Source organism: Zootoca vivipara, chromosome 5 (assembly GCF_963506605.1).
Source record: "Zootoca vivipara chromosome 5, rZooViv1.1, whole genome shotgun sequence".
Lineage (NCBI taxonomy): Eukaryota > Metazoa > Chordata > Lepidosauria > Squamata > Lacertidae > Zootoca > Zootoca vivipara.
In genome coordinates, this window is record NC_083280.1 from 6,968,383 (window position 1) to 6,994,819 (window position 26,437).

The 26,437-nt window shown below is 43.1% G+C and overlaps 1 protein-coding gene across 1 annotated transcript in view; it reads left to right on the forward strand.

Moving 5' to 3' along the window:
- The first annotated feature begins 2,993 nt into the window (after window positions 1-2,993).
- Window positions 2,994-26,437, forward strand: part of LOC118078446 (cytochrome P450 2J6) — a 71,934-nt gene continuing 48,490 nt past the window's right edge. Inside the window, exons 1-8 of the mRNA XM_060274309.1 lie at window positions 2,994-3,443; window positions 5,717-5,879; window positions 12,165-12,314; window positions 13,940-14,100; window positions 17,095-17,271; window positions 20,295-20,436; window positions 25,085-25,272; window positions 25,670-25,811. Coding sequence (XP_060130292.1) covers window positions 3,276-3,443; window positions 5,717-5,879; window positions 12,165-12,314; window positions 13,940-14,100; window positions 17,095-17,271; window positions 20,295-20,436; window positions 25,085-25,272; window positions 25,670-25,811 — 1,291 coding nt within the window. The 5' untranslated portion in view covers window positions 2,994-3,275. The remainder of the gene's footprint in view (window positions 3,444-5,716; window positions 5,880-12,164; window positions 12,315-13,939; window positions 14,101-17,094; window positions 17,272-20,294; window positions 20,437-25,084; window positions 25,273-25,669; window positions 25,812-26,437) is intronic.

Consider the following 26,437-nt stretch of genomic DNA (forward strand, 5'->3'; position numbering starts at 1 on the left):
CAATATATGAATATGTAATGTAATGATGCTACCTGGAAAAGGTATAAAGACCCAGGGCACGGGTTGCTCGGGGCTCAGCTTTTTGGGGGATTCAAATCCCGCTGTGCCTTATTGCTGCCAGCAATAAAACTTACTTTCTATTTCTCCACAACCGCATCTGTGATCCTTGAGAAGCCATTGAACTAAGGTTCCCAGGTTCCATGCTACACAGGAAAGTCCAAGGATTCAGAGAATCCTATATGTTTATGATTATGACTATTATTTGAATGTAAATGTTAATTGTAAGATTTAATAATAATTTAATAAAAATACAATGTGTTTAACCGAATCACTTCTTTGATGTGTCTAGATCCAGCCCTGCTCTGGAGGGTAGTACTCAAATCAATGGCTTCATGTTACAAAAAAATAAAATTCAGAAGTAAACATATTGGGAAACTTTTTGACAGTAAGAGCGGTTTGACAGTGGAAGGTCTCCCTTGGGAGATTTTGGACTCTCCTTCCTTGGAGGTATTTAAGCAGAGGTTGGATGGCCATCTGTTCTGGATGCTTTAGCTGAGATTCCAGCATTGCAGGGGGTTGGACTAGATGGCCTTCAGGGTACCCTCCGACTTTACAATTCTACAATTCAATAAGACCCAGGTGAATGCCATGACCTAGAACCAAATGTAGAGACCCCCTGGGGTCAGCACAGCATGTAGGCAGTTCTGATCATACATTGCTTTCAAGAACCAGATTTACAAGGATTAAGAAGACCTGTGCCATTCAAGAAGGCCTGTAGCTGGCCCACACTGAAGGCAGCCCTGTTTAGGGAAGCTTTTAATCTTTAAGAAATTAATGTATTTTAATATTTCAACATGGCAAATTAGATTCTGATCTATAATATGCATGGTCCAAATGGAGTAGGTGCAACAATAATCAAAATCTCTTTCAAACGTCCCACCCCACAATGAAGTAGTAACCATAGTCATAATTAGTACAATCTGTGTTTCTCATTGGAACCTAATGAACCATGAATCACACACATATGTTATGGGCACAAGTCCAAACGCCGGGGATCATTGAAGCTTTTGAGGCATGATGATGATGATGATGATGATGATGATGATCGTGGTGGTGGCATGCACTGGCTGAACACCAAGGAATGGTGGGAGGTACTATCTGGGGAATTTCCAAGGGATGAAGGCTGAGAGCCCAGGGATTGGTGGTGAGTCAGGAAGAGTCTGTGGCAGAGAGAAGTCCAGAAACAGAGGCAGAAGTAGGAGATGAGGGAGGCCAAGAGGCAGAGATGAGTCAGGGTAGTGAAGGAGCCAGGGTGTCTCCCCTTCCTACTGCAACAAGCTCCCCTCTTCCAGTGTCTCCCAGGACCAGAAGAGGTATGAAGAGGGAGGAGCAGAGAAGGGTGATTCAGTGGAATCTTAGATTACTTGGAAAGGAGGAGATCTAAACAGCTGTGGAAGAAGGGGACCTTCAGCCTCCACAACTGCCTCATGGGGGCAAGACCTACTGAAAAGAGTTGCTGTGGCCTGGCACCTGTGAGCAGGCCTTGCTTCTTCTAATTTTCCAATTATTCTAATAAGAGTTATCTTCTAGTTAAGAGGATGTCTTCTAGTTAAGAGTTATTATCACACTCTACGTGATTCATTGCTGGGTGGCTCCCTGACACATAGCTAGAAAGGTCAGCCAGGCACTCATAAGGGCAGGTCTTGGATAGGCTACCTCTACCCATGTAAACCAGCTGAGACTTAAAGATGGCCTTAGAACCTACCAGACCTAGATGTTCTCTCTGATCTGCATCATTAAGGTCAATCAGCTTGATGAGTACCGGTGGCAAATGACATTATCACTGGTGGCCCCACACGTGAATGCTGCTTGACCCACTTTTCCTGCAGTCCTTAAGCAGTCCCTAAAACTATTTTATCCCTCTAGCCTTTTATCAGTTTCATTCCTTTTTTCATGGTTTTATTTGCTGCTGCTCTTATTATGTTTATTCTAGATCCATTTCTAACCCAGGTTTAGGCCCAGTTTTGGCACACAAACTGCTTGGGTCGCCCTATATGATGATCTCTGTGGGGAGTGAGACAGTGGAAAAGTGTCTCTGTTAATTCTCCTTGACTTTCTAGGTCATCAAGACTGCTTCCTCCACTGCAGGAGGAGCCTCTCACCTACCCCCAATTGTTGTCAACATTATTTATTTATTTATTTGCATATTTATTTTCTATACCACCCTATACCCAAAGGTCTCAGGGCAGTTCACATAAAATATCAAATAGATAAAATAAAATAAAACCAACAACCCAATAAAACCACCGAAAAGAGCCAGCATTTTTTAAAAGGGTGTAAGATGTAGATCAAGTCAGGCAAAGGCCTGGTTGAAAAGGGATTTTTTTTTGCCTGTCGCCTAAAGGTGTATAGTGAACATGGGTCGAGAAGGTCCCTCAAACTTTTTATTTGGGGGGGGGGTCCAATAGAAGTTGGCACCTACACTTCTTACCCCATCTAAACTATATTAATATTAACAAACATTTTCTTCTGTTTTGATTCAGACTCATGGTGTAAATCATGAATAAAAGGAGAACTAATTTTATAAGGAGTGAAATTATTCAGGGGTGTTACTCTTCCACTTCCAAGCAGGCACCGTGCATTTGGGTGAGTCCTCACTCTCCCAGATGAACCCCCTCCGAGAGAGAGAGAGAGAGAGAGAGAGAGAGTGCACATGCACACTTGGCTTTTCCTAAGAGTCTGGGTAAAAGTTGGATCCAGTACATATACTGTAGATCAGAAAGAGGAAGCAGGAAAGACTATCACTCTTTCAAATTCCTCCTCCAGCTCTATGCACTATTCAAGGGAGAACAGAGGTAATCCCCTCTATTTGAACTGGAGAGGATTTTGGTGTGATCCAGCGGGGCTTTTCTCATATTTATTTTTTATTTTATGAATACAATATTCTTTCGCAAATATTTTTGTCACAAAATCAGTCTTAAGATAGCTTGAATTCGAATTACAATTTATATTAATCACACATCCTCTCATTTGCGTGACCCATATAAGAATGATTATAGTGTTAGATTGTGTTACATGACTTGCAATCACATGGCAAGGTTCCTTGGAAATGGTGTCACAACTCTTGTTGCTTATTTGTTTTTAATTACTGAGCTTATATAAAAAGAGAGTACTGCTGATGTCTCTGAGGAAAGCAAAAACTCCTTAGAGAAAGAGAGTTGAACCTGACCAGACATCCTAGAAAGAATTAAGGAGAAAGAGACAGCAAGAGAAGGATGGAGATATGGACATTTTTTATTGCTCTGCTGGTGGCGCTTCTGATTCTGCACTACCTGAAACAGCTTTGGTCACGCAGGCATTACCCTCCAGGACCTCTCCAGCTTCCTCTCGTGGGAGCCATATGGCTGTTTGGATTCAAGATTCATGAAAATACTCTCGTTCAGGTACTTATTGCTTAGTAATAAGTCAGTCTGGTGTCAGCAATTGTTTTATCTATTTTCCCCAACAACTGTGATATTGAACCTTAAACAATAGCATGGGTTAACATGGTAAATGCCATAAGCCTGCGTTGTCAGCAGCTGTAAGCAATACAAATAATAGCAATAATATAAAGGATATTATTATTAATACTGAAAAGCCCAAAACCATATAAAAGTTGAAAATACGCATTAAAAATTACTGATCAAAAATATTTATTGTATTGGATACTGTTAAACTGAGGAAGGAGGAGAGAACAAATTTATTGAGTAACAAATGTAACTTTCTATATGGAAAAAAAGAATAAAATATTATTTATTAAAAAAAAGACTGACCACATAGGTCCTCAGCATTCATTCATGGCAGCCTCTCATAGGTACTAACCTGCATGTGGTATTTAATTTCTTAAGCCTGCTGTCAGCGATGTTCCTTCACTGACAGGGAATGAGAACGCAGGCATAGAGAGAGAACTGATAAGAGTTGAATGCAGAGGGGAGGGAGAAGCAGCACCAGGGAGCAGCAGTAAATGGATCTCTGGCCATAGGGAAAGAATGCAACTTGTCAGCTCAGACAGTGACACAAACACAGGAATACAAGGAGTGCCCTCTCCAAAATCTCATAGAATCATGAAACTGTCCGAGAAGCACAAAACGGACAGGAAGAGAAGGTGGGGGTTTTCCTGTTGGAGGAAAAGTGGGCAGAGCTCAGTCCTGGCAACTGTGCTATCTGAGGATGACGGAGAATAGGTGAGCTCCGACCGGGGCTTTTATTTGACTAACAAATCTGAAATAATTAACTGCCTGAGTTGTCTCGTGTGTGTGGAAGAGAGCCAAGCCATTACACCTGGGGAAGTTTTCATCTTGTTTACTCAAACTAGAAGCACCTCTAAAAACAATTTAAAGAATAATGTACCAAATTCCTCTTAACGGATCTCTACAGTAAACTAGGGTTGCCATATTTTTGGAAACCAAAAATGATGTATGGCAAGCCTAGAGCAAATGCTAATCTCCAGGAAATACTCTCACCAAGATTACAAGGCCAGGGCTGTGAAATCAGCTCCAAAGAGTCATTTAGAAAGCACCAACTGCATCTGTGAAAACTCTTCAAAAAATATAAATTACTTAACCATCAGATATGAACATATTACCTTTTAAAACATTGGAATTGGTAATAATCTGTAGCCCAGACATGTATCGTCTTAATTCTTTACCATATATTTGTATGGTGGCGATGCTCCTGTTGTGATTCACCGTGGGTCTGAAACCTGACCCAGTGCTCTAGCCCAGCCTATGGCAGCCTGGTACCCTCCAGATGTTTTAAACTATGATGCCCATCTGCCCAAACAACCATGGTCAATAGTCAACAATGGTGGGAGTTGCAGTTCACAAGCATCTGGTGGACTACAGTTTCCACATCCCTGCACTCAAAATAATTGTGGCAAGATCATATTCTGGCAATGACTTGTGCATCTACTTGTCTGTCTTTGGAGGGCTGGTCACCATGAAGTGCCTCTGCTGCGCTGATCCTAGGCAGGGGCCACATGGGCAGGAGGGAGTAAAACAAATGGGTTAGAATTATGGGAGGCAGCAGGGGCGTAGCCAGGATGAAAATCAGGGGGGGCAAGGGGCGGGGAGCAAGGGGCGGGGCCAAGGGGCGGGGCCACATCGGAGCAGCCCAAAATCGGGCTGCTCCGACTCCCTCCTCCCCCTCCGCGATAGGAAGGGACGAGGGGGAGCCAGGATCAGCCCGAAATCGGGCTGCTCCGACTCCCTCCTCCCCCTCTGCAATCGCTGGGGCAGGTGGAGGGAAAGCCCCAGAGCTGCGCAAAGCGGTTGCCTGGCTTTCCCTCCGCCCGCCCCACAGCCAGCCGGCTAGAAGGGACGTCTCCCTTCTCCCTTGCTGGCTGTGGGGCGGAGGGAGGGAAAGCCAGCCAAACGCTTTGCGCGGCTCTGGTGCTTTCCCGCCGCCCGCCCCACAGCCAGCCAGGGAGAAGGGAGACGGCACCGGGCGGGCAGTGGGGCAGGCTGGCCAGTGGCCCTGCTTCTAGGGGGGGCAATTGCCCCCTCCTGCCCCCCCTGCCTACGCCCATGGGAGGCAGGGAGGGAGGGAGGCAGGGAGGGAGGGGAGGAGGGGAAAAGATGATAAGATGAGGGAGACTGAAGCTGTCGTATTTAGCTGAAATATCCAACTGCGTTTTTGAACTCATCATTCCTCTCCTCTCTTTTGAACCAAATGGTAGCTGGGAAAGCAACATGGAAATATTTTCACACTATGGATGGGACATCTACCCATTGTAGTACTTTCTGGATTCCAAGCAGTGAAAGAAGCTCTCATAGACCACTCGGAAGAATTAGAGGAGCGACCACAGACTCCGTTCGTCATGACTATGGCAAAAGGAAAGGGTAAGTAGTGAAGAATAAGAATGTCTACTGGTATTTGCGTGTTCAGACCCACAGACCTCCCCCCTAAATAAAAACACATTTGACTCAAAGGGTAAGTAGTGAAGAATAAGAATTTCTATTGGTATTTCCCCAAGAGAAAACATTTTAAAGGGCTGACCAGAAAAATGGTTCTCTATTATTGTTGCACTCAACAGGAAATGGGTTACCTAGGGGTGAAGAACTAGGGGCTGAGGTCCCTTCAGCGCCCCCTAAAATATTTGAGGGGACCACCAGGCTCCCTCTAAGTTCATGGCAATTGCCATTCTAATGGTGGGTGTGAGCCACATCATGTGATTGATTGTGCGAAGTGGGGCTCACTTGCTTACCTCCCCATATTTTATTCAATATGGATGGCAACTCCAAGTGCTCTGTGGAAGTAGCAATTGTGGTTAGATTAAACTACAGGTAGAAGTTTGTTGCCTGTTGCAATTGTAATGCATTTACTATCCTGGCCCTCAGTGCTGGATGAAGAGCTTCAACTCAGAGTTCTTTCTGCTGAAGGTTTTGATGCTTACATCAGATTGGTACCTTGCCAAGCCACAGGTTACAAGGAGTAGCAATTCCATAAGAAGCAAAGATGCACAGCTAAATACCACATGACTCTCAGGGTCCCTTTGTTAATGTGTTAAAAGCTAAGGCAGCTTTGCAGAAGCAATCAGCAGCTTCAAAGATCTAGCAACAGGTTGTGATTGGTTGCTGATTTCCCTGATAAGCAGTATGCTACTGCAGAGTTATTGAGACGAGGTTAGAATTGTTGGAGTGAGTCTGGAGATTGTTACTGGTGAGAGAGCTGTAAATACGTTGCTTTGCTTTTTTGCTCTGCTGTACATAATAAAGCAACTAGAGTTTAAGTTACTCTTCATCAAGTTTCTGTTCCTGACCCAGTGCACTGAGGCTCCACAGTCCTGCAGGGTGTCTGCTGTGGGGATCGGTATAAAGATCCACTAATACCCTTGCACTCTGCAGTTCTATGATTATATTATACTGTTGCTCTATAGCATCTGAATCTGGAGACCCCATGCAAGCCCTGGACTGCTGCCTGCATGGGCTGAATGAGGTGGTGGGCTGGATGAGGGCCAATAAAGTGAGTCTGAATTCTGGTAAGATGGAGGCATGGTGGTTGGAGTCTAGACAATTGTTCAGTTTACTGCTATGGATGGGGTTGAATTCCCCCTAATAATAATAATAATAATAGTAATAATAATAATAAATTATTTATACCCCGCCCATTTGGTCGGGTCTCCCCAGCCACTCTGGGCGGCTTCCAACAGAAAAATACAACACAATAATCTATTAAACATTAAAAGCCTCCCTGAACAGGGCTGCCTTCAGATGTCTTCTAAAAGTCTGGTAGTTGTTTTCCTTTTTTACATCTGTTGGGAGGGTGTTCCACAGGGCAGGCGCCACCACCGAGAAGGCCCTCTGCCTAGTTCCCTGCAACTTGGCTTCTCGCAACGAGGGAACCGCCAGAAGGCCCTCGGTGCTGGACCTCAGTGTCCGGGCAGAATGATGGAGGTGGAGACGCTCCTTCAGGTATACTGGACCAAGGCCATTTAGGGCTTTAAAGGTCAGCACCAACACTTTGAATTGTGCTCGGAAATGTACTGGGAGCCAATGTAGATCCTTCAAGACCGGTGTTATGTGGTCTCGGTGGCCGCTCCCAGTCACCAGTCTAGCTGCCACATTCTGGATTAGTTGTAGTTTCCGAGTCACCTTCAAAGGTAGCCCCACGGAGAGCGCATTGCAGTAGTCTAAGCGGAAGATAACTAGAGCATGCACCACTCTGGCGAGACAGTCTGCAGGCAGGTAGGGTCTCAGCCTGCGTACCAGATGGAGCTGATAGACAGCTGCCCTGGACACAGAATTGACCTGCGCCTCCATGGACAGCTGTGAGTCCAAAATGACTCCCAGGCTGCGCACCTGGTCTTTCAGGGGCACAGTTACCCCATTCAGAACCAGGGAATCCTCCACACCTGCCCGCCTCCTGTCCCCCACAAACAGTACTTCTGTCTTGTCAGGATTCAACCCTGAGAGAACAGGTTCATAGACTCGGGGTGCTCCTGGATCCAACTTGGCTGCTACAGGCCCAGGTGACCTCAGTGCCTTCTACCAGATTCACCTAGCAAGGCAGCTTTGGCTAGTAAGACAGCGAAAGGAGTTTCTGGATCAGGATAGCCTAACTACTGTTATCCATGCACTCCAGGCTGATTATAGCTGATTTGGGGCTTCCCTTGAAGCAGTGACTGACAAAAAAAATGCAGGTTGAACAAACAGCCTATACAACTTGAGATCAGTATATCCTCTTCCAATAAGCTTTTCAGTTTAGATCTTTCTCAGTTTTGCTTCTTTTCAGCCCCCGGTTCCTCTGGGAGGATGAGTGGGATATAAATGTAATAATAAATACAGTGAAACCTCATATCTTGAATGCCTCCATTTTTTTACATTTTGGCTCCCGAAGGTGGAAGAACCTGGAAGTAAATGCTCTGTTTTTAAAATGTTTTTTTGGAAGCGAACATCCGACACAGCCTCCACTTGAGTGCAGGAAGCTCCTGCAACCAATCGGAAGCCGTGCCTCAGTTGAACGGATTACATTCGACAACCAAGGTTTGATTATGATGATGATGATGATGATAATAATAATAATAATACCACCATTGTATTGGCCGGAATATAAACCGCACCCACAAATTGGCCACACGTTTAAAATTCAAGGGGGGGAGATGATACCTGAATATAAGCCGCTCCCTTAAAATTAGGTTAAAGGCTGAAAATCGCTGCGGTTAGTAGAATTGTAACTCTGAGCCAATTTAAGTTGTTGCACTTGCAAGCCCGCAAAAGTTAATGAGAGAAAAAGCAGTGACTCCTTTCCCAGTTGGATTATTCCCACTGGATATTGTTTTCATTCAGAGTGGCTAGTCCTCATGTCCTCAAATGACACATTTTTTGGGGTGTATGAAGAAATGGGTTCAGCACAGGTGAAGCTTTGGTTGATTAGGTAAAGGTAAAGGGACCCCTGACCATTAGGTCCAGTCGTGACCGACTCTGGGGTTGCGCGCTCTGGAATCAGAGTTACATATGCATCTCTCCAGGTCTTTGTCCCCTCATAAAATTTTGTTGCAGACATCCACCAATGGTTCTATTAACCAATCTTTCAATGTTGTATAATATTTTGATGTCAATCCATCTGGTCCTGGTGCCTTGCCAATTTTCAGTTGGTGTATAGCAAATTCCACTTCTTGATTTGTTATTCTATAATTGAGTAGGGTTCTCTTTTCAATTGGAATCTTTTGCAATCTGTTTTTGCCCAAGAATTGTTCTATTTTATCCACTTGTTCTTTTTCCTTTTTGTAGAGCTGTTTATAATAATTCTGAAAACATTTCCTTATCTCTGTCGGGCTCTGTATGATTCTCTTCCATCTTGACACTTGTGATCGTATTTAATTTTTGTCTCTTCTTCAGCTTTCATGATAGTAATTTCCCACATTTATTTGCAGATTCAAATGTCCTTTGATTCATCATTTTAACCTTCCATTCTATTTCTTGATTTATTAATTGAGAATACTGAACTTGCAATAATTTAATTGTTTTTGAATCTGCTGGTTTTTCAGATCAGATCTCAATTTTCTCTCTTTCTCTTTCAATTGCGACAATATAGTATCTTTTTTTCTCACGTTGTTGCTTCTTTCTAATTGCATTCTGCTGGATCAAGAAACCTCTCATGACAGCCTTACTTGCGTCCCAAATTACCCTTTTATCTAGTTCAGTATTCAAATTAGTCCTTTAGGGTTTTTTTGGGCCTTCTTTACCACCTCATCATTTCTCATCAAAACATTGTTCATCCTCCATCTAAAAGAGCCTTGTAGGGATAACTTTAAGTCTAAACTTACAGCATTGTGGTCAGAACAAGTCCTTGGGCAAATTTGAACTTGTGTTATTCTCGGGGCCAGTTCTCTAGATATCCATATGTAATCCAAACGAAACAACCGATTTTGGGGAATCTGAATAAAAAGTACTATCTTTTTCCAATGGGTTTTTTGTTCTCCAAGCATCTATCATATCAAAATTATCTACCATCTCAAAAAACGTCTTTGGTAAACTCCCTTCATTTGTAATTTTCTGTCTCTGAGATCTGTCCATCAGGGTTGAGACTACTCCATTCAGATCCCCCATCATTACAATTTTATAGTCCATATAGTCCAATAAGACATCGTGGATCTTTTTAAAGAATTTGGCCTTCGCATCATTCGGTGCATAGATTCCAAAAAATAGCTCTCTTTCGCCTTGCACTGTTACTTCAATTGCAACATATCTCCCTTCTTCATCTTTAAACATCAATTTAGATTCCAAATAGTCTTTCACATAAATTACCACTCCTCTATTTTTTTACTTTGTCAGATGATATGTAAGCTTGTCCTAATTTCTTGTTTATCAGAAGTTGTCATGGTCTGGTCGGTGGGCGTCAGGACCAGAGGCAAGATGGTGGTGAAGAAGCAGGGACAGGTGCAGGGCTGAGGGTCCAGCAGCAGGCAGTTGCAGGGTCAAGGAGCAAGGCAGAGACGAAGGTCCACGGGGCAAGAAGCAAGGCGAAGGCTCAAGGAACAAGAAGCAAGGCAAAGGTCCAAGGAACAAGAAGCTAGGCGAAGGTCCAAGGGTCGAGGAGCAAGGCGTCGACAAGGCGAGGGCCCAAGGAACAAGAAGCAAGGCGAAGGTCCAAGGGTCGAGGAGCAAGGCGAAGGCAAAGCAAGGGTCCCAGGAGCAAGGAGCAAGGCGAAGGATCAAGGAACAAGAAGCAAGGCGAAGGTCCAAGGAACAAGAAGCAAGGCGAAGGTCCAAGGGTCGAGGAGCAAGGCGTTGACAAGGCGAGGGTCCAAGGAACAAGAAGCAAGGCGAAGGTCCAAGGATCGAGGAGCAAGGCGACAACAAGGCGAGGGTCCAAGGAGCAGGAGGCCAGATGCAACCAGGCAGGGATAGCGTTGCTGTGGCAAAGAGCTGAAGGGAAATGCTGAGCTTTTATCCCTCCCAGCTCCTGCCACCAGGTGCAGTGAAATATCAAGTGGCCCCACCTGGGTGACTACTCCTTGCCTCTCCAGCACAAGCTGAGGTCTTCACCTGTGTGGCCACGCCTTGCTTCTCCAGCACAAGCTGAGGCAGGCTCCAGTCCTGCAAAGCACCACAGGCCTGACTTCTGCCCATACTCCTGACAGAAGTTTTCTGTGCGTCCTCTTCACATGTGTTTCTTGTAAGCAAATCACATCTAAATTCTGTTTTATTAACACATGATGAATCTGGTTCCTTTTACTTTGAGAGTTAAGCCCATTAGCATTCCAAGTTAAGGCACTTTCCATTACTTTCAATGAGAAAGTTCGCTTCAGGTTAAGTACGCTTCAGGTTAAGTACAGACTTCCAGAACCAATTACACTCATATTTTGGTTTAAGTACGCTTCAGGTTGTGTACTCCACGGACCCACCTGGAACAGGTTAAGTACAGACGTCCGGAACCAATTGTGTACTTAAACCGAGGTACCACTGTAATAATTAAAACGTGAACAGTGAAAGAGAGAAATAAATAAAGACAACTTCTGATTATTCTTCTGTAAATTATATATATTCAAAATATTTTAAGTCTTCATTCCAGTATGATATCCAACTGTATTCCAGAATAATATCCAGCTGTTCCTTGTTGCTAGGTGATATTTTTGCCCACCTTCAGCCCTAGACATATGTCAAGATAAATGTCAAGAATAGTCAAGATAAATGTCAAGAATAGTCCTCTTCCAATCCTGTATGATGATTTTATCTCCCCCCCAATTCCAACCATTCCTCCATGTTTAAAAACAATAACTCCTTCATTTTTAAACAGGAAACTCTCCTCTGAAGTCATTTATTTTAAAATACTCCATAGTTATTTACTTGTATATTCATTTTTTTTACACCCAGTTTTATATCTTGTGATCCCATTTCCTGTAGGGAAATTTAGAAAGAGAAAAAGAAAAGAACTTCCATTTCCACCACTTCCATTCTTTTCCCAATAGCATCACCAGAAGCTTAATAGATTCCCCCCCCCTCTAAATTCCCTCCAATATGTACCCAGAATCCTTTCTGAATCATCTTGTAATTCTTTGCTTTAGAGAGACTAAATAGTTCTTACATGCAAGGGCATGAACTTCAGTAAACATTGTTTCTTCTGAGATGGCAACTTTTTACATTGATTTCTGTAAGTAATAATTTCTCATTGATTTTCCATAGGTATTGTATTATCAAATGGTCACACCTGGAGGCAACAGAGAAAGTTTGGGGTAGTTACTATGCGGAAGCTGGGCCTGGGGAAGAAAGGCATGGAGCACCAAATAGTGGAGGAGGCCCAGCAGCTCGTGGAGGTTTTTGCACGTTCAAAGGGTATGTGATGATGGGTGATGGTGTTGAGCCGGCATATGAAGATATATTTGTGTACTACCTCTGTCCATTTTAGAAAGGAATGTGATATGCTTTTCTTGGTTCCTAATGGAGATTGCAGCAGTTTCTCTTGGCTACCATGAAATCCCACTCTCAGTATGAACAGGAGCAGCTGAACTCACATTAGTATTGTCACGGAAATAAGAATTATAGAATAGAAATATTGGTTCATGTATTGTGAGGCATTGTGGGGAAAGGGTGAAAATCCCTGTTTCAGGAATACAAACTGGTCTCTTTTACAAATGGCCTTTCTCCCCCCCCCCCCCTCGTTTTGCCTGAAGATGGTGATTTGAACTGCCTTGGGCCATAAAGAGGCCCCAGACTGCTATCTGATTAGCTGTGAATAGAGCTGCCGGTGGTATGTGGAGGGGAGGATGTGGACTAGGTTAGAACAGAACAGGCACGTTCTCCACCTGCAATGGATGTGTGCCTTTTGTTATGTTTTAGCCCTAGTATCATTGGAGGGCTCCTATTATTATTATTAATACAATAATTTGATTTGTTTAAAAACGGAAGCCCACGAGGGGGCAATTTGGATAAGAATAGCTGCCTTGGTAATGGAACTTTGCAAATTGCAAATTGCATCTTGCCAAAGACCCTGATCAGCATGGGGGCTGCCAGAAGGGAGTGTCTGCTGACACTCTGCCATACTACCAACGTTAAACCTCTGCTGGATTTCTGAATTATTACTGGTTCATATGTATGAGTTGGTGATACTATATATTTTATTATTTTTCTAGTTTGTAACTTGTTAAAGAAATGTGCACCATTTTTAAGCTGTCTTGTTTTACTTTTTGAATAAATCTTGGAAAATGAAAACTGCCTTTCTGTTTTGTGTGTTTTGCTGGGGGGGGGGGGATAAATATAGCCCCTAAGCCATTTTGTCACCTACCTCTTTGATTGTTCTTGCCCTGGCGTCACGGTAAAGTGAGCCAGAGTTTTGCCTATCTCTTTGTGATTGAAGTAAAATAAAAAAATTCCTTCAGTAGCACCTTAAAGACCAACTAAGTTTTTATTTTGGTATGAGCTTTCGTGTGCATGCACACTTCTTCAGATACCTTTGTGATTGGTTGTTCTTTTTTTGGCCGCACGGTAAAGTGGGTCAGAAACGTCTGTGTTTAAGCTTTTGTGGGAGTCACAGAATAGTGTGCCAGAAACCTTTGTGATTAATCTTTTGTTGGCATCACGGTAAAGTGTGCCAGGGTGTTGGGGTCACGGTAAAGTGAGCCTGGGTTTTAGGACTGAAACCTCTTTGAGTAATCTTTTGTTGGTGTCACGGTAAAGTGAGCCATAGTTTTGTAACTGGAAAACCTTACCAGTTGAATTTCTGTCTGCGTCTCTAAAAAGAGACTAAGAGCCTTGCAACCTGGTATAAGGCAGGGGATTTATTCCTTGGTCTCTCCTCCTAAGGTGCTTGGTGGGCATAGGGAAGTGGTGGTAGCTCCACCAGTTTTGGTTTTGTCTAATTTTGCAGAAAGGTTTCACTGCTCTTGCCATTCTCAACCGAGGGGGCTGATTGGGAGGGGCAAGAGTTGCTGAATCCTTACAAGTATAACTTTATTTTGCAGGACAGCCACTTGACCCCTCCATGCCCATCAGTAATTCAGTCTCCAATGTGATATGTGCTGTGGCTTTTGGGCACCGGTTTGCTCTTGAAGATGAACGGTTCCAGAAGCTGGTGGAAGCCATGAATTTTGTCCTAACATTTATATTCAGTGTTGTTCATGTTGTGAGTAGTCACTTTCATTCCTACTAAGCCAAACAGGTCTCCTAAGAGCCTTAATACCACAAATCAGTATTTTGAAATTGATCTGAGAAAAGGGCCACTTACTATCTCATAGCCTGATCAGTTTCTCATGATTATCATTGAGATGAAAAGAGAGAGAGAGAGTAAGAAGACTTTGCCCACCACAGGAGACTCTTTGGAGGAAAGGTGGGATAAGAATGGAACAATGACCTTCCAAACAGGTCATCTAGAGCCCACCAAGGGGAACAGAGGGGAACAAAATAATCTTCTCAAGAAGGGAATTACATAGCTTTGTTGCCACCATGGAAACATAAATGTGTCTACTCTCTGCCCACTTAGCAGTGGCAATCATGATGGCGTCCATAGTGAGGCCCCTGCAGCCACCACCTCAGCGCCATCTTGGATTTAAGTCAATCTCAAAAGTTTATTCCGCTGCCCCTGGTCCTGCTTCCAGTCCTGTTCCAGCCTCTGGCACTAGAGATTTATACTCAGATTCAAACTCTCGGTTCTTCTCGGTGAACTTTCTTTTTTCCTCTGCTGACCTTATTCTTTGTTTGCTGCCCAAGTATTTAAAAGAGAGGCCTTGCGGGAATTCCCAGTGGAAAAAAATATTATTCTTTCTAAGAGCACTTGCAAGATCTGAATATTGCTGGCATAATTCAAGAAGTATTTGGGAATCTCTTTAAACAAAACAATTGGTTGGTCTTGTATTTTGAGATTTTTTTTGTCTAATGTAGGCCAATGATTTTATCTCTGTTCTTTAGTTTTTTAAAACTATCAATCAATCATAGACAATCTGATTGCTTCTTGCTTCTTGGTCCGAATCTAAAAGCTTTATCCATCCAGAGCATCAAACCTTCCTCTTTAAGGTCTTTCCAATTTCTCTTTATTTCCTCTAATTTCCTCTCTATTTTGCTTAATTTCTGTTAATAAGGCAAAAATATAGAATCTTTCCTTTCTCCTTTTGACCTTGTACCAGAGGCCATAGCTCATAAACAACTTCAAGGTCACAACTGAGAAGCCTTGTGAATAAATCCCAAAATAAGCAATAGTCAAACAAGGACCCAGCTGTGCTTTTCAGGGTCAGAATAACAGGGCAGATTCAATTCCAAAAGTCTCTTGCTGAAGAAGAAACAAAGTCTATATTAGAAGGAAACTTTATATCCAGTCTTTCCAACAAGGCTAGGAAGGATAATTAAATAGATACTGCAGGAGTTTATTCCTTTTATTCCTTTTGACACTTGTACTGGCTTTTGACTGCAGTGCGGAAACCGAAAGCAACAAAGTACCAGTCTGATTGTTACGTCACAATGGTGCCTCGCTCTCTGGAAGGAGGGTCATTTCTGAAAGAATAGACGGCTCTTTAACAGGCAAATAATTCTCTTCGCAGGGAAACAAAGATCTAATGCACCCCCTCTATCCCTGCCTAGAGGGGAGTCATGCAAACTACCTTAGAGAAGTTCAAAAAGCAAAAATCAATTTGCAAAATCATGACTGCAGCTCCTCCGTCACTGGTTTCACTTTCATCCAGCGGAAGGGAGTGACCACCATTAATTTGACTCCATTTCCGTGACCAAATTGTCCAAATCTTTCCCAAATAAATTCTGTACTCACGGATTTCTTAACAGTCTTTAAATAGGACGTTTGAAGAATTGACTGCTGGTGCTTTACTGACAGCGAAGCTTCGGGCTCTTGACGGAAGTGTTGGATCCACAGCACCACGGCTCCAACCCTCGCTCTTGGGGCTCCAAAAAGGAGCTTACCAGGGAGAAGGGAGCTTGCTGTTGTTGCTTGCCAGATCGCCAGGTCCCCAAAACGCCCGATTTGGGATTTATTTCAGGGCTCCGCAGCGCTTTTGCGGTTTCCCCCACCTTCAATGTACTGAGGTTTCCTCATATCATTTGCATTTGCATTTTTGTAAGCATCACTTGACTGGGAAACAACAGACAAGTTTATATCAGCATTCTAGGCGCATTTAGCAAAAAGGAATTTTATTAGCGTGAGCAGTTTCTGGGCTGTGGGCACAGCACTAAGACTAAGATTTCAGATTAAAACTGCAGAATGTAAGGAAAAGGGGACCTTATTCTGCCTCCCCACTTTCTGAAGACTTGAGAAGAGAGACTCTTAAGAATATTAGGGTGTCAGGTGGGGGAAGCATGGCTTTGTTTTCTGCAGTCTTCAGATGAGGACTAGACCATGTGAAAAATGAATATAAGATTTTAGCTGCAGTTCATTCATTTTCAGCTTTGTATTCTTTTTATTAAAAAGGAACATTCTGTTGCTGCACCCATAATCTAGGTTTAAGGACCCATAATCTAGGTTTAAGGTGCCATTTAGCTCAGAGCCTTCATATCTCAGTTTTTAACATTGCTTTATATTGGTCCAAATTTTATTTTTTAGCTCCTTATGTATTCAGAAAATGTAAATAATTGATCTTTAATGAAAAAACAAGGGAGGAGAAAGGTTTAGTTTTCTTCAAGGTTTAGTTTTTTGTGATGAAAGATCAAAATTACTTGACTGGAAAACTGGAGGATTTTAAAAAATACAATTAATAATTAAAAAATGGGAGAAGTATACATTTTGAAAAAGGATGTCTTTCCATTTGTGTATTAGGCAAATTTGCTTTTAAATGCAAGCTTACTTGCATTCTCCACCTACCAGAAAAGGCCACTAACTTGTTCCAGGAGCGGTCCCGCAATTGTGCCTAGTTTTGGAATGATGCCTGGGGGCTGGAAAAAATATTTTGAGCCATAGTTTTCTTTCACATTTTCAGCTAGGGATAATTCACAGAATCCAATCATTGTGGGATTCCAGAGAAGATACAGACACCTTCCTTCTTCTTAGTGAGACTCAAACTAATATGCTAGCCCTGAAGAAGAATGCAGATCATGTTTTATTAACTTCTAATCCAAAGCACAAACAGTGTGACCAAGCTTCCTCATGGTAAAGACTGCATTTCTGCTCTCTTTCCTTTAGCTTTATGAAATGCTCCCATGGCTCATGAAACATCTCCCAGGGCCCCACAAGAAGGCCTTGTTCTATGCAGACATTGTGCGTTCATTTGCAAAGGAGGAGATAGAGAAGCATAAGGAGAATCAGACTCTGCATGAGCCACAGGATCTCATTGATTTCTATCTGCTTCAGATGGAGAAAGTAAGTATCAGCTTTGAAGCTGAATACTGCTCATCCAAGGAATCATTATATTCCCTGTTATAAGTGAATACTAATCTCTTGCCTGGAAACAAGCATCATTTTTCCTGAATCTCAGTTGAAAATGGCATTGAGTCCCGTCCCCGTCCCCCCCCAAAAAATATTTCTCATAGTCAGTTTAGTTGCTAAAGTGGGTTGACATCCATCCATAAGCATCTATAGAAATGTCTAGGAAATGTGAAATTAACGGAATGGAAATTAAGTGTGTTAATGGGTCTTGCTTTAGAGCAGGGGTGTCAAACTCAAATTCATCGGGGGCCGCATCAGCAGTTTGGTCACCCTCAAAGGGCCGGTTGTATCTATAGGACTATGTGTCCACTCTTTATTATTATAAATTATTGTCACTGCATTCAATTATTACTGTTTTTTGTAACAATGTAAGTAATAACTAGCTCTGAAAGCAGAAACATAGTCAGAATAAAGGCAAGTAGATATTCAAATGTACAATTATTGTACAATTTATTGAAAAATGATTTTTGGTAACTGCACTGGGTGGTGGAGGCTCTCTAGGGTTTCATGCAGGACCTTTGCAGAGCTACTAGTACCTGGAGATGCTGGGGTCCTTCTGCATGCAGGACAGATGTTCTGCCAGTGAGCCACCACCCTTCACCAAAGGGACTGGCTGAGGTTGACTCACGGGAGCTGCTCTCCTGGTTCCAGGGTTTAAGGGCCAGAAGTATAAAGCAGCATCCTATGTTTCTGAGGAAAGGGAGAGGGAGGGGAGGGGAGGGAGGAAGGGAGGAAGAAAATAGGGAGTGGGAGGGAGAGAGGAAGGAAGGAAAGAGGGGAGAGAAAGAAGAGTAGGAAATAAGGAAGGGAATAAAGAAGGAAAGAAAAAGAAAGAGGGAGGGAAGACGGAAAGGGAGAAATAAGGAAGGAAGTAGAGGGAAAGAAAGAATAAGAATGAGGGAGAGGAAGAAAGATGGGAAGGACAGAAGGAAGAAAGGAAGGAAGGAAGGAAGAAAGAAGGAAAGAAAAAGAAAGAGGGAGAGAAGACAGAGATAAAGAAGGAAGGAAGGAGAGGGAAAAAAAGAATAAGAACGAGAGAGAGGAAGAAAGAAAGGGAAGGGGGGGTCGCCGCCTTGATTCAGCGCCAGAAAAGAGCGCGAAGGGACCCAGGGGCAAAAAGCATTTCCCGTGCAGCGTGAGGCAGCGGGTGTCCGTTTTAGGAGAAGTGCGTAAAGCCTCAGAGTTGCACGTTCGTGAGGCAAGAGGAGGAGGAGGCGGCTTGCCGGGTCAGTGCCTGGCAGCGCCGTGCGGAGAGTCCCGAGCCTCTGGGACGCAGCAGTGCTCTGTAGCACTTTGAATCCTCCTCCTCCGCACGGCGCTGCTGGGTGCTTTGTCTGTGCTTCAGCAGCAGCAGCAGCAGCCGTTTCCAGGCGCCGAGCCGTGGCAGGAGGAGGAGGATTCAAAGTGCTACAGAGCACTGCTGCGTCCCAGAGGCTCGGGACTCCGTGCGGCGCTGCTCCGGCCGCCTTTCTACCCCCCCCCGGGCCCAGCTGTTTGTCGGCACGGCGCTTCAGCAGCAAGGTCCCGCTGCTGGGTCCCGCTGGCTGGGGCGCTCGGCGGGCCACATGACGAGGTCTGGCGGGCCGGATTTGGCCCCCGGGCCTTGTGTTTGACACCCGTGCTTTAGAGGATTCCTTCTGTACATAAATTATTTTGGATTGGTGTTCATATGACATTCAACTGTGGATTGAGAAAACAGAAAATCCTAAACAAAATGCTCTTAAACTAGCGTATGACTTCAAATCCCTGTCTCATCTATCTTCATCTACTAGAAAGGACAAAATATATTTTCATTCTTCCCTCTCAGAACAATGCTTATCATGATGACAAATGAATGGTTAAATATGTTTAGTGGTAAGTACAGTGGTACCTCGGTTTAAGTACACAATTAAGTCTGTACTTAACCTGAAGCGTACTTAACCTGAAGCGAACTTTCCCATTGAAATTAATGGAAAGTGGATTAATCTGTTCCATATGGTCCGCGGAGTACTTAAACTGAAGCGTACTTAACCTGAAGCGAACCTTCCCATTGAAAGTAATGGAAAATGGATTAATCCATTCCAGACGGGTCCACAGAGTACTCAACCTGAAGCGTACTTAACCCGAAGTATGACTGTAATTGGTTCTGGAAGTCCGTACTTACCCTGAAGCGTACTTAACCTGATGTGAACTTTCCCATTGAAAGTAATGGAAAGTGGATTATTGCGTTCCAGACGGGTCCACGGAGCACTTAAACTGAAAGTACTCAATCCAAAGCGTGTTTAAACCAAGGTATGACTGTACCATATTTCACCAAAAATGTCACATACTCTATTTAGGGTGGTGGTGGTGGCAGCACCTTCCCATTTCACCTCAGGCAGTGTAAGAGGACACCCCAACCCTCATGAAGCATATGTGGGTGGTATGGTAATAAGTGGGGGAATATCTGCCTCCAGAGTTTCCGTTAGATCCCTCTCTTCATGCCAGTGTTGGATTATTACACCAACCCACAGATCCTGAAATGCAGCACCAGCAGCTACCGCTGTAAATTCAGGAAAGTGTGTGTGGGTTTCTTATCATAACCAGCTATGAAGGACAGGGCCGGCCCACCCATGAAGCAGCCTGTGGCAGCTGCCTTGGGCAGTGGAATGCCAACAGGAGGCATCTCTGGGGTTGTGCTGCCGAGCCAGCTGCAAAGGGGGCAGCTTCTGGCAAGATTTCACCAAAATCTTTCAAGATCTCACCGAGCTCCCTGTTGTTGCTGTGCAACCCAGGTAAGGCAGGCAGCAGCAACAGTAGGGTGGTGGTGGCAGCACCTTCCCATTTCACCCCAGGCAGTGTAAGAGGACACCCCACCCCTCATGAAGCATGTGTGGGTGGTATGGTAATAATTGTGTGGAGAAACGACAAAGTAAGTGCTGAAGGACACATTGTAATGCGTGTAAATGACACATCACTTTTTCCATTTTCAACACCAGAACAAGAATGACCCACAGTCCACCTACGACGAAGAAAACTTGGCTCAGTGCATTTTTGACCTCTTTGTAGCAGGGACAGAGACAACCACCAGTTCTCTGAAATGGGCACTTCTCCTCCTGGCAAGTCATCCAGATATCCAAGGTGAGAGAGGAGAGCTAGGACTTCTCTTGATCACTAGGTTGGAGCATAATTATTTAACAGTTTCATACTGGAAAGAGTTAAAAGTGAGTTTATGGTGTGAGTTTTGGAAGGCAAATGTTATTGAAATAAGATAAAAGTTTTTGACTTACATGTCTGGAAAGATCATTCTCCCCCACCAACATTTTCCCAGGTAATTTATGGAACCTTTAATTATAGGGTTGGAAGAGACCCCAAGGGTCTCCTGCTTCTCCGTGCTCCATTACATGAGGGACATGGGTGGCGCTGTGGTCTAAACAGTGAGCCCCTTGTGCATGCTGGTTAGAAGTTTGGCAGTTTGAATCCGTGTGGCAGAATGAGCTCTCGTTCCTCTGTCCCAGCTTCTGCCAACCTACTCATCTAATCATGGTGTCCAGTTGTGCCAGAAGTGGGGTGTGTGTGTGTGTGTAATTGTCCAGTAGCACCTTAGAGCTCAACTAAGCTTGTTCTTGGTATGCGTTTACATGTGCATGCACACTTCTTCAGATACACATGAAAGCTAATACCAAGAACAACCTTAGTTGGTCTCTAAGGGGCTACAAACTTTTAACGGATGTTAAGGAAAGAGGAGGCTTTTCCCTGCCAGATCTGAAGTTGTATTTCGAAGCAGCAGCCTTTTGCTGGTTAAGGGTTTGTACTAGATAATGATGATATTCTTGACTTAGAAGGACACGATAATGCGTTTGGTTGGCATTCATATCTATGGTATGATAAAGTTAAGGTCCATAAAGGCTTTAAAAGTAATATTATTAGAAAATCCTTGTATAACATATGGAATAGGTATAAAGATTTTCTAGAACCCAAAACACCCAGGTGGATTTCACCGGCAGAAGCTAAGACGCAGAAAAGATTGAATATGTCAACAAAATGGTTGAAATACAGTGATATTCTAATGGAGGAAGGTGATCAAATGAAGTTAAAACCTTATGAGGTGTTGAAGAGTAGAGTAAATGATTGGTTACAATATCATCAAATCAATGAAAGGTATAAAATGGATAAAAAAGTTGGTTTTCAAATGAAAAAGTCTAAATTGGAAACAGAATTGTTAGATTCAAAAAGTAAGAATTTATCAAATATGTATAATTTACTATTAGAATGGCATACAAAAGATGAGCAAACAAAATGTGTGATGATTAAATGGGCAAATGACGTAGGACATAACATCATGGTGGAAGATTGGGAAAGGCTTCGGAAGCATAATATGAGATTTACTGCGTGTACAGTGTTAAAATAAAATTTGATGAAAATGATGTATAGATGGTACCTGACTCCGGTAAAGTTAGCAAAGATTTATCATAAACAAGATAATAAATGTTGGAAATGTAAGAAGCAAGAAGGAACCTTCTTCCACATGTGGTGGACGTGTCATAGAATCATAGAATCATAGAGTTGGAAGAGACCACAAGGGCCATCCAGTCCAACCCCCTGCCAAGCAGGAAACACCATCAAAGCATTCCTGACAGATGGCTGTCAAGCCTCTGCTTAAAGACCTCCAAAGAAGGAGACTCCACCACACTCCTTGGCAGCAAATTCCACTGCCGAACAGCTCAAGTGACAGTGTCCCCAAGTGAGAGACTTCTGGGAAAGGATGTTACTTTCTTTCTGTGTGCCACAACAGCCGCAAGAATTCTACTTGCAAAGAATTGGAAGAATGAAGAACTACCAACAGTGGATGAATGGCAGAAGAAGCTGATAGACTTCATGGAACTGTCTGAGTTGACCGGGAGACTCCGGGATCGGAGTGAAGCAGCAGTGGAAGAAGATTGGAAGCAATTTAAAATTTATTTAAAGAACAAGCATATAATTGATTAGAATTAGTGGAAGTGAGGGAGATAAAATAGAGGTTGTAGTTAATACAATGGTGTGAAATAGGTATTGTTAGAAGTTAATGATAATTTAATTAAGAAGTAAGATATAGATAGAATATAAAAGGATAAGATGTAAAAGATAGAGAAATAAGGTAATATTAAGTTAATAATTAGAAATTATATAAGATTTAGAGTTTACTACAGATGATATGTAAAGAATCGCAGAAGGAGGAGGAATGAGGAAGCCAATAGATTAGAAATAAGGGTTATAAATTAGAATTTTTGTTTTTATATTTTTTGTACTTTGTATTTTTTGTGTTTTGTATTTTTGTAAGGTTTTGTTGTTTGAAAATCTTTAATAAAACTTCCGGTCTACCGCTCGGAGCAAGAAGGCGCAGAGACCTCAGGCTCCGAGGTCTCCGGCATTATGGAGGGGGGGGGGAATCTGCGGGGGTACGCAGATCCCCTTGAAACCCCAGGTTGTGCGTCCTGGGGGCATAGTTGGCCCGGCGGAGCTCCATACGCGACTCCTCAGCTGCCCGGGAAGCTCGGAAGAGCCCCCGAGAGCCAGCGGAGTGGCAGTCGTGGTAGCCATTTTGGGCACCATCGTTACCTCCGTGAAGCGATGCCGCAAGCCTTCTGCCTGTAAGCAGTGGATTCTTCCTGACAAAAGTCACAATTTGGATGAAGTAAGTGGAAATTAATTAATTGGGACTAAGAATTCGGCATTGGGAGGTGGAGCAAAAAGGAAGTCAGCCCCCCCCCATTGAGTACAAAATAAGGCAGTAAGCTTGGAGAACCCAGAAATACTGCCAAAAAGAACTTTTTCCTGATGCAGAGTAAAGGGAAAGGTAAATTGTGCATTCAATCTCTGCAAAAGACTGAGATTCAACATGAGAAAAGCCCCCTGTGAACTTGGAGTCGGGTCAAAGGAAGGATCAGCCAATACAATGGAATGTGTCTGGCTGAGTGTGAGAGACTGAGAGCTGTAAACAGATAAAGAGGATTTGTTTTGTTCAAGGCTGCTCAGTACTGACTTTGTGGGGGGGGGGAGAAAGAGTTAAGGGAGAGATTCTGACCAAGTTGGATTAGAACTTTGCTTCTCCTTCTATATTGGACAAAAAAACCCAACTCCACTGCCTATCTGCAGTGGAGGAGGAGGAGGATTCCGGCAGAGGACTGGGAGAGAAGGTTCTGGAGGACAGAGAGGAAGACACACAGTGGGATTTAATATTGAAAACAATTGTGGAACTGACAAAGGATGTGAGTATCTCCAAACTTGATATATGCCTCTTGAGAGATGAGACTGTGGAAGGATTTGCACCAGACCTTGAAACAGAGGAACTAATTGAACTTAAAAAACAAGAGAAGGGAGAAGAAAAAAGACTGGAGGAGCAGGACTGCGTTGGTGTGTCTTATGTAGAAAATCCAGAAGTGGAGAAATGCAACATTGAAGGACAATATGCTGAACTAATGGACTTAATTTGTGAGAAAAATACTGTTCCACCGGTGGGAGAGGTGGAACAGGGAGGGAAACAAGGAGAAACCACTGTTTCACTGGTGAGAGAGGTGAAACAGGGTAGGGCGGGAATACAAAGGCACCCCAAAAAAGAAAGTAGAAAGGCCAATACCCCAGTGAGAGAGGGGAAGATGCAAACAGGTGGGGTGCAGAAAGAGAATGACAATGAGAAAGGATATAAAGTGCTGGGATTACGGAAGAGGGGGGTAAGAGTTCGGCAAAAGCTGGATTGGGACAGACTAGGGGTGGGTTGAGGGAGTCTTGGATTATTTGGTATTGTTTGATGTAATATGGTCTGACCTCGGAATGTATTAAGGATTGTATTAAGGATCTGGCTGATGTATCTGGAGACACCGACTTCAGGGAAAGGGGGGTGGGTCCTTGTTGTGAGGGTGGGAATAAATGGGCAAAATATTTGGACGTTAAGTTTAAACATTTTTGGGTAAGGGATAGAGATTAGTTAAATAATAGCAATTTTGGAGAAAGGTTGTTAGAAATAATGAAGCTAAAACATAAAAAGAATGGTTATTACCAATAAAGGAGTTAAAATTTAGAAAAAGAATGTGATGTTAGATTTGGAAACTGCAAGAACTATTTTAAGAATTAGAACTCAAGAAGGGGAAATGGGGAAGTCCAAAAGGTTTAGTCTAGAAGTTATAGAATGGTGTTATTTTATTTTTATTTTTATTTTTACTGATGTTTTTTTCTATTTCTGTTTTTCTTATTTTTAACTGTTTTTGAAATGTGAAAAATTGGGGGGGGATAAGAGAGGTTGAACTGGTTTTGTATACTTTTTTCTTTTTTCTGTATTTCTGTATTTCCTGATAAAATTCAATAAAAATTAATTTTTTTAAAAAAGATAATCTTTAATAAATACATTTTTTAAAAAAACAAAGATCAGGTGAGGAACTGAGGATCAATGAAACTAAGTAGGAAATATTGAGGGCCAGGGGTGGAGAATACACACACACACACACACACACACACACACACACACACACACACACCAGACAGCCTTTGACCCCAGTCCTTCAGCAAATCCAGCCAGCTCTGATAACCCAGAAACAACTGAGATTAGCTTTCAAACATTTCACACCTGGAATCTAGAGTGGGGAAGAACCATGCACACTCACTTGAGCTCCTTGGAGGACTAGGTGAGCTAAAAATGCAAGAAACTAGGATGTATTCACAGAGATTTATGGAATATGTTCAAGGGAAATAAATGTCCACCTGAAATAAAATGCAGTATCCACAATAATCCTTCTGTTTCCATCATTCTCTTCAGATAAAATGCACAAGGAAATTGAAGATGTCATAGGTTCTGCTCACTCAATCTGCTATCAAGATAAGAAGAAACTGCCCTACACCAATGCTGTGATTCATGAAATGCAGCGCTTCAAATATGCCATTCTTTTGGGGTTGCCTAGGCAATGTACAAAGGATGTGAAGCTGTGTGGTTTTCTCATTCCCAAGGTATAAAAGTGTGATACAGCTGCACTCCTGTAGCCCAAGAACAAAGAGCAGCAAAAGGTTTCATATTGAGAGATGCAGCCAGCCATACAGGAACTTCCTGTCTAGTCAAAAATCTGAAGGGCAAGAGCAGGAGCTCCACCTGCAGACATTTTTCACCATCGGCAAGTGCCACTCCATGGGGCCTTTGAGGCAGGGGAGGAGCATGTAGTGGACAGAGGTCCTCCTGTGTTCCTGCCTGTACAGAAAGTTTTTACAGTGATGTATACAAAGCCACCCACCCCAATAATAATAATAATTCAGATCAGTCTCTGCAATGATTAGTCTTGGTATACTGTGGGACAATAAAAAAGAAGTTTTGATCTGAATGCATTCCAAGTCAATTGTTTCTTCTTTGCAGGGGACTATTATTATTCCTGATCTGCGCTCTGTTCTTCTTGATCCAACACGATGGGAGACACCTTCAGAGTTCAACCCAAATCATTTTTTGGACAAGGATGGGCAATATGTGGCTCGAGAAGAGTATCTTCCATTTGGTGCAGGTAAACACAGAAGACCAAGCTATCTTGTGATCTGTAGATGTGCTTACTGGTCTACTTCCAGGAAATGACATCAGCAGCAGCACATGAGGGAGTGGGCCAGAGCAGAAGCAGCTTCGTTCTGGCTTGAGTGGCACTGCTAGTCAGCAGAATGGGGAAGGCAGTGGCAAATTAAGGGGAGCTCTATGTTGGTGGCTTGGGACCCACACATGCACATACATCTATGGGGCCTCCATCTGGACCTCCCTACATTTGCCACCCCTGCCTTGTCCCTGAGAGAAATACTAAAATAATGGGCTAATGCTGCCAATTTCTTCAAAAGTCCAATCCAATACAAGCAGCACACAGGGGCACAAGATTAAATCTAGTATTATTAGTACAAAAAGAGAACAATAAGAGAACAATATACAAACGCTGAAACAGAAGCTAAAACCAGATGCCAAAAGCAGATAACATATACAAATAAATACCAAAAGGTGAAACCAGTCTTTATAGTCTTTGAGGCTCTGTTCGTCAGGCTCCTGTAGCGGTCAGCAAAGTAGCAACAGGTCGAACCAAGTATCAACCAGAGTGCACACAGATTAGACAGGCTGCCGGTGTTTGTCACCTGTTTTGCCCATGAAGAGTTT